A 15,231-nucleotide genomic window follows, 5' to 3' on the forward strand; every position below is an offset into this window, starting at 1 on the left:
CAAAAAATTTTGGGTTGTATTTTTTGGATGCTTCAAGTTGGTATCAGAGTCATGGTTTGAGGGCTTCAGGCACACTTTCGGGTGTGTCGGAACTCAAACTAAGGAAATGGTAAAAGATTTTCAAAATAGAAACGTTTTTGAAAGGGATTTTTGAAAAAGAACTTAGAAAGAAAAAGAATTTGACAAAACTTCAAAAATGGTCCCTGTGGTTTCAAAACTTTTAACAAATGGTCCCTCCGGCTCACTCCGTTAGCATTTCACCGTTAACTCATTTTTTAATAAAATATTGCAGGGGTAATTTCGTCATTTCAGTTGTAACCTCCTCTCTTTAAAAGAAATTGCATGTCCGATTTTTGGGCAAATCCTTTAGCTTCATCAGTCGATCATCTCTCCTCCTTTCCACTGTTGCTCGACCGTTGCACCCTTTACGACATCCAATCGCTTCTGATTCAAAGATGGTGACTTGCAGATGTGGGAATGAAGCAACGAAGATCACTTCATGGGCGGATCGTAACCCTGGAAGGCAATTTTGGAACTGTAAAAGATGTGGTTTCATTCGATGGTCTGATCCCCCTATGTGTGCTAGGGCATTGGTGGTGATTCCAGGTTTGATAAGATCAATGAATCGATTGGAGGAGAGGGTCGCCATTGTAACTGCAGAATTGTGGAACTACCAGCTGATGTTGTTTTGTTCATGGGTGTTTTTTTTGGTATTATTTTAATCTCTAAATATCTTCTGAAGGTTTGGATGGTAATGGAGTTTTGGTTTTTGGTTTGTAACCATTGCAGGGTTTTTTTTTATTTTAATCGGATAGGGGTTTTTTTGCTTTCAGTTTATGTAGGTGGTTTTGGAATTGGTGGTGTTGTATTTGGTTTATGTATCAGATTAATGTGTAATGCAGTGGTAATGGTAATGGTAATGGAATGTAGTTTGTTATAGTTCATTGTTCAATTTCTTGAATGTTTTTGAAATGTAATTGTTAAGTGTATTGTAATTGCATCTTGAAGATGGTTTTCATTTGCAATTGAAATGTACATTGTTATTAATTGATCTGTGAAGTGAAGGGTAGTACACAAAACATATTAATTCATCACCAAAAAGTGCATACACACCATTACATTCAAAGTTATAAAGTTCTTAACACAACCATGATCCAAAAAGTGCATACACACCATTACATGCAAAGTTTTCAAGTTCTTAACACATCTTCAAACAAGTACACATTACATAAGTTTCTAAATACCTACAACACCAACATCCTAATAACCACTAAAAAGTCAATTTTCAGCCTCCTCCAACTTCACCACTGCCTCCCTGCCCTTTACATGTTCTGGAATTGTGCCCTTTGTTATGACACTTTGAACAAGTGACTGCCAAATATTTCCTGCTCAATCTACCAGCTTGGCTGTTTGGCTCATCAACACCCCTTCTTCTCTTCTTCTTAGGCCTCCCAACCTACACATGTTGATATACTATAGTTAAAATTGAATTCATTCCATGTTCACATGTATACTATATATTTTGTGTACTTTAAATACAAACCTGTGTCTTATGTTTTGGTGGAAGTAAAGTGAATGGGCAGTCACTTTTAGGCCACATTGTACGTCCATTCAATGGATCAATTTTGTTGAAATACATGGCTTTCCATGTTGATAACCTATAGCAAGGATGGACACATTCATCAACATGTGGGGCATTTTCACCATTTTCAATTTTGTCCCATATAGCACAAACAGCATGTCTACATGGGAAACCTGTAATCTCCCAAAACCTACAACTGCAACTGTGATCATTCAAATTTACCACATATTGGTCTTGCCATGTGCTTGCCACTTGGTACTTCCCTGCCCCATTGTATTTAGCCACATACTTTGATGCATCAGCCTTAATCTTTTCAAACAGTGTAGTTGCAGTAGGGGTTAGAAGTCCTTCACACTTATCTATTTCCTTTTGCACCACACATAACCTCTTCATGAGATACTCTCTAATATACTCTAAGCAAGTGATAATAGGTTTATCCCTACCTTCATCTAGCTTTGAATTGAATACCTCACAAAGGTTATTCAACAAACAATCAGTATGTGCCCTTCCTGAATAATATATATTAACAGAAGACAATTACACATATAGTAAACACACAAAAGGGAAGATTAACAATTCTCAATAAATTTCTAGAAACTTACCACTAAAGTGAGATTTAGCCCAAGTGTTTGCTGGGATCTTAGACACCCAAGCATGAGCCTCTGCATTGATCTTCTTCAACTCATCCATTGCTCTGTTAAAATGATTGACTGTTGTTGCTCTACCACACTCCCAAAGCTGGTCACTTAAGTCTTTTCCTTTCCATTGCTTCTTCATGTTTTCCTGGATATGCCTCAAACAGAACCTGTGTTCTGCACTAGGGAATAATTTCTCCATTGCTGGTATTATTCCCTAAACAAAAGTCAATGTAATCAACATTAGTTAACCAAATGTATTTAGTAAAGGTAATAAAAAAGTTAGGTGGTACACACCTTTTGTCTATCTGAAATGAAGGTAAAGTTTGAATTTGGTCCCAGATCCAGATCTTCTCCTAACAGTTCCAAGAACCAGGTCCAGCTACTTGTTGATTCTGTCTCTACCACTGCATATGCTACAGGGTATATGCCATTGTTTGAGTCCAACCCTACAGCAGTTAACACTTGCCCAGGGTAAGGGCCCTTCATGAAAGTACCATCCAGACCTAGAAAATCTCTTAATCCAGATTTGAATCCTAACTTCAATGCACCTAAACAGACATATATTCTTCTAAAAGTTCTTGTGGTAACAGACAGGGAGGTTTCTGGATACACATCAATCCTAACTGTTGTACCAGGATTAGTGCTGAGTAGCTCCAACACATAATCCCTCAAAAATCCATACTGTACTTGGTAGTCCCCACTAATGATACGCTCAACCATTGACTTTGCCCTAGCGACCTTTTGCAATGACATTCCTACCTCCAGTTTCTTGCACAACTCTTTGTGTAAAGCTTTCACTGGAATTTTAGGGTTACTCTGTATTTGTTGAACAATTAAGTTTGCTACGTATCTGGAAGTGCAAGCTTTAACCGCCCTTGTTTGCAAACATTTATGCTCATCCTGTACTGTTTTCACCAACCAATCCTGATTTTCATTAGCCCTCGATATTTGGACTGCCCATGGACATGTACCTTTATTGGCAATTACATCTTTACCCTTGCACTTTGCCCTACTTCTGGTTGAGGGCCCACCACTATCAACTCCTGTAGAAGGCTTACTTACAACACCTTTACATTTCACCCTAATCCGGATTTTGTCATTTTTGGCTAGGTATAAAGACCTCATTGTTGCTACAGCATGTGAGTTCATGTAGTTTTTAACATCAACCTTGGTTTTGAAGACGTGACCAATCTGAAATGGTTTAACATGAACCTCTCCATGTGAGCATGTACTTGACTTACTCAACTCTTTTAGCAGTCTCTTCCTATCATCTTCATGAAATCCTGCAAATTGATAATCATCAGTGGCAATAACTTCCAACTCATTATCAAAGTCAACCACTCCAATCCCATCATCTTTTGAATGATTGTTCAAGATTCCATGTTCATCTACATCAACAACATTATGGAATTCACTCATGTCTACATCTACATCAAATTGTATGTTAGACTCATCCACATTGTATTCACTGTCATCAGAATCATCTCCACTATCCTCAGAACCATGGCCACTCTCAGAGTAGAAAGCATCTCCACTATCATCACTCACCATACCCTCTAGATAATCCACTTCTGGTTGTTTTTCAAATGAAGTTTGAACATTAAACTCAACATCATAATCAGCATAAAGTGAGTAATCCTCTACAAATGGTTCATAGTCATCAACTGTTATAGTATTAGCTCCATTATCAGCTTGGCAGCTTGGTTCCTGTACATGGTAAGTTCCTAATTGTTCTTCAGTTTCAACTGCACTAGTGATCACTTCTTCTTGAGTTTCAATTTCATGATTCACCACTTCCTTTTGAATGACATGACTTTGTTTACCTTGTGACCTTATAAATGGTAGAATACTCTTTGAGTAATCATGGCCTTCATCAACATCTAACACTTGTGACTGCTCATAATCAGGGTTCATAGACTTGTTTAGATCAAGCTTTCTACTACATGAGCCTGCTTCTCTCCTACAAGGTTTCTTTCTATTCATTTCAGGTGACACACTATCAGGCTCCAACTCTTCAATAACAACTTTAGAAGGAGACTTGTAATAACTACCTACCCTTGTCTGACCAGTTTCAATATACACCCTAATAAGTCTGTGTTTAGGGACATATGATACCATTTTAAGTACATCTTGATCATTACCTAAAGGCATTAAGCCATAGTCCAAAGGGTATTCAGGGATACAGAAATGGTAGTAAAGGGTTTGCTCAGTTTTGTACCCTAGTTCTCGAACCATGTCGTCAAGCTCATGAACTGAAAATAAATCAGTGTCAACATAATCTACATATGCTACAACACCATCAACGTATTTCCTTCCAGGTGCTTTGGTGAAGACACCACTGTAGTATATCTTCAACGTGAAATAGTTCTCATAACCTTCTGTAAACACAAAAAAAAGAAAGAGTAAAATCAATGATTTCCTTACGTCAACACAATAGACCAAGAAAAAACAAGTTTTGTTGTAGTATTGTACCGTATGTTTTTCCTAAGTCCTCCACGGTTACAAATTTTTCTCAAAAACACCATATTGATAGCACCATTGCAATTTCTGCAGCTTAAAACCCTAAATCCCAATTTCTGTTCTTGCTTCTACGATGGGAATGAACCCGATGACTAAACCTGTAACTGGTTATCTTCTTAGGAGAGGGACGGGTAGTGATGTGCAAGCAAGTAAACATTTCATATTAAAAAGAGGAGGTTACAACTGAAATGACGAAATTACCCCTGCAATATTTTATTAAAAAATGAGTTAACGGTGAAATGCTAACGGAGTGAGCCGGAGGGACCATTTGTTAAAAGTTTTGAAACCACAGGGACCATCTGTGAGGTTTTTTGAACTTAGGGACTAAACTTGATATTTATGGAAACCACAGGGACCATTTTTGAAGTTTTGTCAAAGAATTTTCTTAAAAAGAGAAAAGGGTGTGGTGCATGCGATCAGTCGAGCTCATGTAAGTACTCCCAAATTACCCATACAAGTTTATGTTATGATTTTCCGATTTAGTTTCATTAGAATAGCATGCTAGAATAGGACTAAGGATCTAGGAATGTTGCCTTATGTGCCTACTTTATGTGCTTCAATTTTATGAAAATTACATGCTAGTACTGAGTAGACAGCAGTAGGATAGCCTATTAGGGTTATGCTTGATAGTATGAGCTTAGGATCGTATGCTAGTGTAGTTTCCTGTATAAGAATAGAATTTGCTTGAATCGGTTTCCTTTCATCTGAATGATGTTTCTTTGTGCTTTCTGGAACTTGGAGTGATGGGAGTTAGTTGTTGGGTAGATACGTTAAGTCACATGCAATCAGGGTTGAATAATCTCAGAGTGTTGGATTTGACCCTATTGCGTAGCTCTTGTTTGAGTCCTAACCGTTGTAGGGACGAGCCCCTTACTAAAAGGATTATCTGAGCCTCGTTCCATGTGATAGTACCCACGTGGCGGCTAACTGGCATTACGATGAGGCCTTCAGCAGCTGAGGACTGGTGTTGGATGAGTCAGAGATTTCCCTAGGGTAAACCTAGGATGAGACTAGCAGAGATCAGTAGCAATAGTAGTAGCTTGGTGGATTCGAGGATGTTCTTGAGGAAAGTACGGATAGATGTGGAAGGTATTATGGGCCCGTACTACTGAAAGCAGAGGATCCGTACTTAAATCAAGGAAGGCCGAGGCGAGACAAGGAAACTTGTAGTAGTAGCAATCCCTCGAGATGTATCAGTATTTCTAACGTTTGTCATTATGTGTTTCAAAATGGTTGTTTTACGCCCTAGACCAACAGGTGGAAGTTCAGGCGTCGGTGAGGGATTAGGATCAGGATCGGGGGCCGAGCATTTGGATGAATAGACGAGGGAGTTTTTCTCTTTAGAGATTACTCGTATCATACTTGAGCAGACTCCTGTGATCTTTGGTTCGATCAAGGAGGGTATTTTGAAGCTGATGGACGAGAGGTTGAGCACATTCTGTGCTGAGGTGGAGACCATGATGGGGTCGCGCACACTCACTTTCAGGGAGTTCAGAGCTTGTGGATCTCCTGACTACCATGAGGCGCGGGATCCCATTGCGAGTACTAGGTGGTTGGAGGATGTCGCTAATGCTTTCCACACTAGCAGATGTCCCGAGGGGGACAAGGTCAGAATAGCATACTGTGTCTTGAAGGACAGGGCATGAGATTGGTGGGAGGAGATCGGACATGTTGTTGGGGATGACGCAGCTCTTGATACGATGACTTGGTTCGATTTTGTTACCAGGTTCAGAGCCGAGTTTGCACCAGTTATTGAGGTGCATCAGTTAGCGAGGGAGTTTCAGGATCTTACTCAGACTATAGAGATAGTGGCGGAGATTACCGCCAAGTTCAGGGAGAGGGCTCTTCTTGTTCCTTAGTACGCAACTGATGAGGAAATGAAGAAGGCTCGTTATCATGAGATGTTGCGAAGTGATATCCGTCAGTTTGTGAGTCGGTCCAGCTGTAAAACGTTGGATGACATGATTGCTAGGGATCGTGAGAGAGATAGATAGATATATATATAGAGAGAGAGAGAGAAAGAGAGATTGATTTAGAGATAGAGAAGAAGAGTAAGCCAGAGGCGACATATGGTAGTGGGAGTTCGGGCAAAAAGCCTAAGGTATTTGATCATAGATCCAGGGGTCAGTAGGGCCACATTCGGTGTGGCAAGTGTGGGAGATTGCACGATGGAGTGTGCAAGGCAGGAAGTTTTGGCTGCTACAAGTGCGGTCGGACAAGGCACATGAGCAAGGATTATACAGCTACTACCACTACGACTCCCACCTCAGCAACTGATTTGATTTGCTTTCATTGCAATCAGAGGGGACATAAAAAGTCCTAATGCCCGAATTTAGCAGCAGCTGGGAAGGTGGCGACACCTGCCCCTTCTACTTTGAGGATTACAGATGGCCGACAAGGCCGGGCTGAGGCTCCAGTGGCGAAGAGTAGAGCTTTCCAAATGACAGCAGAGGAGGCGCAAGCGACTCCTGATGTGTTGATGGGTATGTATTTTCTCTTACCTTATATTTGTTATGAATTGTTTCTTATGGTTATATGTTTTATATAGGGTCGTTCTTAGTGAATGGCATTTCAGCTACAATATTGTTTGATTCGGGGGCTACCCGATCATTTGTTTCGCTTACGCTTAGTAACAGGTTTAGCAAAGCTCCGCGAGAGCTGGATTGTCCACTTGAGGTTAATATAGCTGATGACAGGACCTTCAGGGTCGCGAGAGTTCCTAAAGGGTGTTCGCTTCGATTATTCGATGAGCAGTTTTCGGTAGACCTGGTTCCTATTCCCATGCGAAGGAACAAGGTTATAGTAGGTATGGATTGGCTAAGCCCCAATGGGATAGTGATTGATTGCAAGCTGCAGTTAGTGAGGGTGTGCACCCCTAGTGGGGGAGAGTTAGTGATTCAGGGCAGGAGGCCACAACGCAGACCGATTCTTTGTTCAGCAGCGAGGGCGAGGCGCTACTTTCAGCAGGGTTGCACGGGGTACGCCGCCTATGTTCTAGATGCCCGAGAGAAGGGCAAGGTGACAGTCGACGATGTACCTGTAGTGCGAGACTGCTCGAATGTATTTCCATAGAATATTCCAGGGATACCTCCTGAGAGACAGGTTGAGTTCATGATTGATCTAGTCCCTGGTGCGACTCCGATAGCCAAGGCACCATACCGATTGGCTCCTCCAGAGATGCAGGAGTTGTCTACGGAGCTACAAGAGCTGTTGGACAAGGGTTTTATCAGGCCTATGATTTCACCATGGGGAGACCCGATCCTGTTTGTGAAGAAGAAATACGGGTCGCACCGTATATATATATATATATATATATATATATATATATATATATATATAGATTATCGAGAGTTGAATAAGGTAACGGTGAAGAATCGTTACCCACTTCCGAGGATAGATGACTTGTTTGATCAGCTTCAGGGAGCATATTGGGTCTCCAATATTGATTTGTGCTCTGGGTATAATCCGATGCGGGTCAGAGGTGAGGATGTGCAGAAGACTGCTTTTAGGACCCGCTATGGTCATTATGAGTATGGGGTGATGTCGTTTGGGCTCACCAACACTCCAACCATGTTCATGGATCTCATGAACCGCGCATGCAGGACAATGTTGGATCGGTCTGTGATAGTGTTTATCGACGACATCTTGGTCTATTCCAAGACTCAGGAGTAGCACGAGGAGCACCTGAGGGAGGTGCTAGAGACTTTGAGGAGAGAGGGACTTTTTGTGAAGTTCTCAAAGTGTAAGTTATGGTTACGCGAAGTGCAGTTCCTTGGGCACCTCATCAACAAGAAGGTTATACTAGTAGATCCAGCCAAGATAGAGGCCGTGATGCAGTGGGAGGTCCCGAGGTCTCCATCTTAGATGTGAAGCTTCCTAGGTTTGGCAGGGTGCTACAGGAGATTCATCCAGCATTTCTCCAAGATAGCAGTTCCGCTCACCCGACTAACAAGGAAGTCGGTAGTGTTTCGCTGGGGGCTTGAGCAGTAGGAAGCATTTGAGACCCTCAAACAACGATTGTGTGAGGCACCAGTTCTTACCCTGCCAGAGGGAGTGGATGACTTTGTAGTCTATTGTGATGCTTCAATCACACGGATAGGAGCAGTGTTGATGCAGAGAGGGCATGTGATAGCTTATGCCTCTAGACAGTTGAAGCCTCACGAGGCTAACTATCCGACACACGATTTAGAGTTGGGGCAGTGGTGTTCGCCCTTAAAATTTGGAGACATTACCTTTATGGGGTTCGTTCTATCATTTACATTGATCAAAAAAGTTTAAGGTACCTCATGGATCAGCCGAATCTGAACATGAGGTAGCACCGATGGTTAGACGTGTTAAAGGATGATGACTGTGAGATCCTTTATCATCCGGGTAAGGCCAACGTAGTGGCCGACGCCCTGAGCCGTAAGGCTGTAGCACCCCCAATCAGGGATATATGTCTCAGGATGATAGTGATTACTCCCTTGTTAGAGCAGATTAGAGAGGCACAGGTTGAGGGCCTGAAGGAGGAGAGGCAGAAGTGTGAGAGGATTGTAGGTCGAGTAGCTTCCTTTGACTATGACAGTCGAGGATTGTTGACCCTTCATGGGAGAGTATGGGTACCATACTGGGGCGGAGTACGACAAGTGTTGATGGACGAGGCCCATAAGTCTCGGTTCTTTATCCACCCAGTGGCGATGAAGATGTATAGGGATCTTCGACCCGATTATTGGTGGCCCTGCATGAAGTGGGACATGGCCTGGTATGTGGAGAGATGCCTGACCTGCAGGAAGGTCAAGGCGGAACATCAGAGACCCCATGGCAAGATGCAGCCGTTAGACATTCCCGTGTGGAAATGAGAGGATATCACCATGGATTTCATCATTAAGCTCCCCAGGACCGCGCGTGGAGTCGATTCGATTTGGGTCATAGTGGATCGGCTAACCAAGAGTGCACATTTCATATGGATCCAGCAGAGTATATCGGCTGAGAAGTTAGCCGATATTTATGTGCGCGAAGTAGTGGCACGGCATGGGGTACCTATTTCGGTAGTGTCAGACTGAGACGTCCGTTTGACTTCCAGGTTTTGGAAGCGGTTTCATGACAATATGGGTACTCGTCTCCATTTTAGCACTGCTTTCCACCCCTAGAAGGATGGGCAAAGCCAGAGGATGATTCAGACTCTCGAGGATATGCTTCGGGCATGTGTCCTAGATTTCGGTGGCAGTTGGGATACATATCTTCCATTAGTGGAATTTTTGTATAATAACAGTTACCACGCTAGTATTGACCGCCCTCCTTTCGAGATTCTCTACGGGAGGGAGTGAAGGACCCCGATTTGTTGGGGAAAGGTTGGTCAGTGAGTCATCGGGAGTACCGAGGTGGTGCTCAAGATCACAAAGTTGATCCAGCAGGTTCGTAGCAGATTGCAGAGTGCGCAGAGTCAGCAGAAGAGTTACACCGACAGGAGGCGTTCAGACTTAGAGTTCCAAGTGGGAGATATGGTCCTCCTGAAGGTATCACCCTGGAAGGGTGTTATCAGGTTCCAGAAGAGGGGTAAGGTGGGCCCTAGGTTCATTGGTCCTTCTAGGGTTTTGGCCCGGGTGGGTCGGGTTGCTTATCGATTGGATCTTCTAGTAGAGTTTAGCCAGATCCACAACACTTTCGATGTTTCTCAGTTGAGGAAGTGTTAGGTGGATGAGTCAGCAGTTATACCCTTGGAGGATATTCAGGTTGATAGGAGCTTGAATTATATTGAGAGACCCGCTGCGATCTTGGATAAGAAAACGAAGACGTTGAGGAACAAGGTAGTCCAGCTAGTGAAGGTGCAATGGTAGCACCGGAAGGGTTCAGAATGGACGCGGGAGGCCGATGAGGAAATGAGGGAGCATTACTAATCCAACACATTATCCATAGTTATTCATAGAATCAGCAATAACAGACTTCGAGGATGAAGTCTAAGATAAGTGGGGGAGAGTTGTAACGCCCCATTTCTGGTATGTGATTCAAATAAAGTAATTTTCATTCTTGGGGGGTACTCGATGATTCAGTAGCCCAACTTGTCGAGTAGAGACGGGATTTGCACGCGGTTTAAGTTGGCGACTCGATGAGTCCATATTCTCGGACTCATCGAGTCTGCCAGTCTGGATGAAACCCTAATTTCAAGGATTTGCACCCTATTTAAACGTCATTATAGCCCCAAACCAGCCTCCTTCACTCCCCAGAGACTTATTACCGAAACCCTAGCTTCCTTGAAGTGTGTGTGAGTGATCTTTGCCTTGTGAAGGAACTTTTAGTACATTTTAGAGCACGGAGAAGAAGGAGAAGGTAGAAGAGCTCAAGGAAGAAGATGTAGATCCAGAATACACTCCTCTTTAGCCATCCCTTATGGTAATAAAGTTTCCATTTTGATTATTGTGCTAATAGATCTAGTTTGTCCCCAAGTTTTTGGTTTTAAGCTCAAAAACCCCCCAAATCCTTTGTGATAAAGCCTTGTGATCGAGTCATATCTCAGATCTAGCCTCTCTTGAGCTCCAGAAGCTCAAGGAGACCACCTTTTGGCAGCCATGAATTTGTTTTGGTCTAATAACCCCTATAATAACAAAGTTTGAGTGTTATTGCTTCATTGCATCTTAGATACACGTAAAGTTAGCAACTTTACGTGTTCAGATAGTCCCAGAAGCTTAGATCTACGAATTTGATGCAGTAAAGTTTATTAGAATAGATTGTATGGGATCTACATGAAAAGGAATCGGCGAGTCGTTCTTCTGACTCGCCGAGTCTTAGACTCCCGGATCAGTAGTAGCGATTCTGTGTAGTGAGTAGAGTAAGGACTTAGTGAGTTAAGACTTGGATCTAGAAGCAAACGGACTCGACAAGTGTTCATACGACTTGGCGAGTCATAGACTGGGTGTGTTCTTATGTTGAAGGGGAACTCGACAAGTTGTTCACACAACCCGACGAGTCAGTTGAAGGTCGACTCGACATTAATATAGAAGGAGAACTCGTTGAGTCGTTGCCAAACTCAACGAGTAGTGTCGGGTGGGGGAATAGAAGGAAGGATAGGGAATCGATGAGTTGGGGGCTCAACTCGGCAAGTCAAGTCAACTGCAAGTTGATTTTGACCAAGACGTTGACCTTGACTAGAGGGTAGAATATTCATTCTACCCTAAGATTAGTTATCAGTGTTTGATTAAGTGTTTTTATGGGAATTGTATCCGGTGAGCTACAACAACAGCAGTTAGATAGTTCCCGATCAGTATTTTAGCAGTCAGCCGTACGAGGTGAGTTTTGTTCTAGTAGGAACGGGTCTAAGGCCACAATGCCGGCCAATTTAGTTAGCAGTAGTTTCCGGACTTCGGTCCGATGCAGTAGTTAGTATGTTTGATGTCTTCATGACTCAATCGGGGTTATGCGTTATGTGTTCCGGACTACGGTCCAAGGTAGTATGCAGTACATGTGTTCATGCTATATGTTATGCTATGTACAGTCAATTTCGGACTTCGATCCGATGCAGAGGGAAAGGCCCTGCTTAGTTATGGACTTCGGTCCGAGGCAGTTCCGAACTAGGTCCGATGCAGGGGGCATGGCTGCGGGCTAGTTCCAGACTTCGGTCCGATGCAGTTTCGAACTTCGGTCCGATGCAGTTCCGGAATTCGGTCCAATGCAGAGGGCGAGGCCCTTGTTAGTTCCGGACTCAGGTCCGATGCAGTGGGCATGGCCCAGTATGTGCTTATTATGTTGATGTATGGTATGTGGTAGTTTGGGGGAGCTCACTAAGCTTCGTGCTTACAGTTTCAGTTTGGTTTTAGGTACTTCAGCTAGCAAGGTGAAGGGCTCAGGTTGATGGCATGTCAAACACCACAGTTTTACCCTGGGAGTTATACTCTGATATTTTCCACATGTTTTTGATATCGGTTTTGATTTTGATACATTGTTATGACCTTTTGAGATTCATGTGACATTGTTTGATAATATGATATTCGAGATTATGTTGTTAGTTAATGTTAAAACAAAAAATTTTGGGTCGTATTTTTGGAATGTTTCATAATATCTCAATAATACAAAAAACTAAACATTAAATTAGATTGGTAAGATGACGATCATATCTTTTAATGAATTAAAGTTGATCTAACGCTCCACCTTTAGTCTCAGGTTCTCATGAATATATGAGTTCTCAACGGATCTCATATATATATATATATATATATATATATATATATATATATATATATGTGTGTATATATATATATATATATATATATATATATATATATATAACACAATGTTTCAAATCGTTTCTTAATTCGGGGGCCATGACACGAATATCTATTATCAGAAGGCTTCGGGTCTTGAGGAAAGAAAGATTTAGAACCCTTTGGATGTGGATAACATAGGTTGTCGATACTGAGTTTTCAGTTTGTGCTTTGGAGCCCAAGGGTATATCGGTAAAGTGACGATACAGGCCTTTCATGGATTTTGTATTGAAGTTTGGAAGGTTTTAAGACAAGGGAGAGTTGATAGGATGGTAGAGCTTCTCATTAGTTTTTCATGGATATAAGGATCATCGAAAGTGGACTTAGAACGAAGAACTTAGGTGGTTTTGGGGCTAAGTCTAGTACGTTGGGCGTATAGGGAGTACGTCGGGCGTGCTATTCTTGGTGATCGTAGATGGTCCATGGAGTATGATAAGCATACCAAGAGTATGCAAGGAGTACTCCAGTCAAGTGCAAACCCTAATTTAGGCTCTTGGACCCTATTTAAAGTCCTTAACATGTAAAGAATAAGATGGCCTCATTCTTGGCCACCATCCTCATATAATCAACCTTCTCAAACCATAATCCTCGTTCTTGAGTTTGTGTGTGCCCATTTGTGATCTATTGAGTGATCTTGTGTTTTTTGGAGTGGAGAATGATCCTTGAAGAAGAAGGAGTGGGATTCCAGGCTTTGGATCTAAGCTTATCGGAGTTGGAAGCTTAATGTTGACATATAAAGCTCAAAGCTTTCTCACTCTTTTGATTTGTGCACCATTCTAGTGTATTTTAGGGTTTTATTCCCAAAGTTGGAGACTTTATGAGATATTGAGCTCAAGAATTTATTATCAGCTTCTTTGAGTGACTTTAGTGGTGTGGAGTTATAAAAATCGAGACTTAGACGACGTTTGAATTAACCCATGCAAGAGATATGTGCATTTTGAGATGATAAAATGAGAGTTTTCGGTGTTTGTGACTTTACCAGCCATGCAAAAGCTTAAAATTCACAAGCTTTATGGAGTAAGAACCATTAGGGAGTCCATATCTGAGATGTAAGTTAAGGTCTTAACGAGTTAAGACAAAAGGAGTAGGAAAAGCAAACCTGGACGTACATTGAGCGTAATTCCAGTACACCCCGCGTACTGACCAAATGTCCCCGGTGGCCAATCTGGATTCGTACATACGCTGAGCGTACCAAGGGAAATACGTCCCACGTAACTTTGTTGTGGGCTTTTGGGGTAAGACTCATTTTGGGCCTTATGTGTTGGGCCTGGAGTTTGGGCTTGTTCCACTAGAGTTTTGGACCAGAGCATTATATATATATATATATATATATATATATATATATATATATATATTAAGACAAAAGGAGTAGGAAAAGCAAACCTGGACGTACGTTGAGCGTAATTCCAGTACACCCCGCGTACTGACCAAATGTCCCCGATGGCCAATCTGGATTCGTACATACGTTGAGCGTACCAAGGGAAGTACGCCCCACGTAACCTTGTTGTGGGCTTTTGGGGTAAGTCTCATTTTGGGCCTTATGTGTTGGGCCTGGAGTTTGGGCTTGTTCCACTAGAGTTTTGGACCAGAGCAATATATATGTGTATATATATATATATATATATATATATATATATATATATATATATATATATATATATATATATATATATATATATATATATATGCCTTGGGCCCTTGAGTTGGGCTTGCCACTTGGACATGAGAGTTGGGCCTCGGGAGAGCCCATTCATTATTGGGCCTTGGTGGGCCCAATGAGTTTTAAGTTATTGATGGGATAGTTAGTGGACTACCTTTAGTCCTAAAGAGTGAGGATTTGGAATTAGATCTTAATTGGATAATTGTGGATTTTGGTCCAGTGTTAATGGCCGATGCAGCAGCAGCATCTATAGGAGCTGTTCATCATCCCAGGTGAGTCTTCTCACTATAGTTTACCTAGAATGGTAACGTTTGTGTGACAGGAGGATCCACCCGAGTTGTGGGACCGGAGGGTCCCGTTGAGACACATTAACTGGAGGGTCTTATCTTAGTATACCCATGAGAGGCTAATGAGATATGTGTGGTATTTTGGGGAACTCACTAAGCTTCGTGCTTACCGTGTTATGTGATATGTGTTTCAGGATCTTCTCAAGATCGCGGGAAGGCACCGACTTGATTGTACACACCAGAGAAAGAGTTATGTTTTGAGGATCCTGGATTATTAATCAAACAATTATGGAGTTGCATTTTTTTAATT

At 42.1% G+C, this 15,231-nt stretch overlaps 1 protein-coding gene across 1 annotated transcript; it reads right to left on the bottom strand.

Annotated features, from left to right (window-relative positions):
* Nucleotides 1-1,087: 1,087 nt before the first annotated feature.
* On the bottom strand, nucleotides 1,088-2,407 carry LOC145046978 (uncharacterized). The gene is made up of 3 exons (XM_078995235.1): nucleotides 2,185-2,407; nucleotides 1,544-2,091; nucleotides 1,088-1,456 (listed from the first exon to the last, which is right to left on the bottom strand). Exons 1-3 carry the CDS (start codon nucleotides 2,357-2,359, stop codon nucleotides 1,286-1,288), a joined length of 894 nt encoding a protein of 297 aa, XP_078851361.1. The 5' UTR covers nucleotides 2,360-2,407; the 3' UTR covers nucleotides 1,088-1,285.
* Between the last annotated feature and the right edge of the window lie 12,824 nt (nucleotides 2,408-15,231).

The sequence above is a fragment of the Lactuca saligna genome, chromosome 5 (genome assembly GCF_052625555.1).
Source record: "Lactuca saligna cultivar CGN05327 chromosome 5, ASM5262555v1, whole genome shotgun sequence".
Classification (NCBI taxonomy): domain Eukaryota; kingdom Viridiplantae; phylum Streptophyta; class Magnoliopsida; order Asterales; family Asteraceae; genus Lactuca; species Lactuca saligna.

Coding starts and splice junctions, on each gene's coding strand:
- LOC145046978 (XM_078995235.1), bottom strand. CDS start 2,359: ATGAAGAAGCAATGGAAAGGAAAAGACTTAAGTGACCAGCTTTGGGAG. Junction 2,092..2,184: donor GGCTAAATCTCACTTTAGTG/GTAAGTTTCTAG, acceptor TATATTATTCAG/GAAGGGCACATACTGATTGT. Junction 1,457..1,543: donor CACCAAAACATAAGACACAG/GTTTGTATTTAA, acceptor CAACATGTGTAG/GTTGGGAGGCCTAAGAAGAA.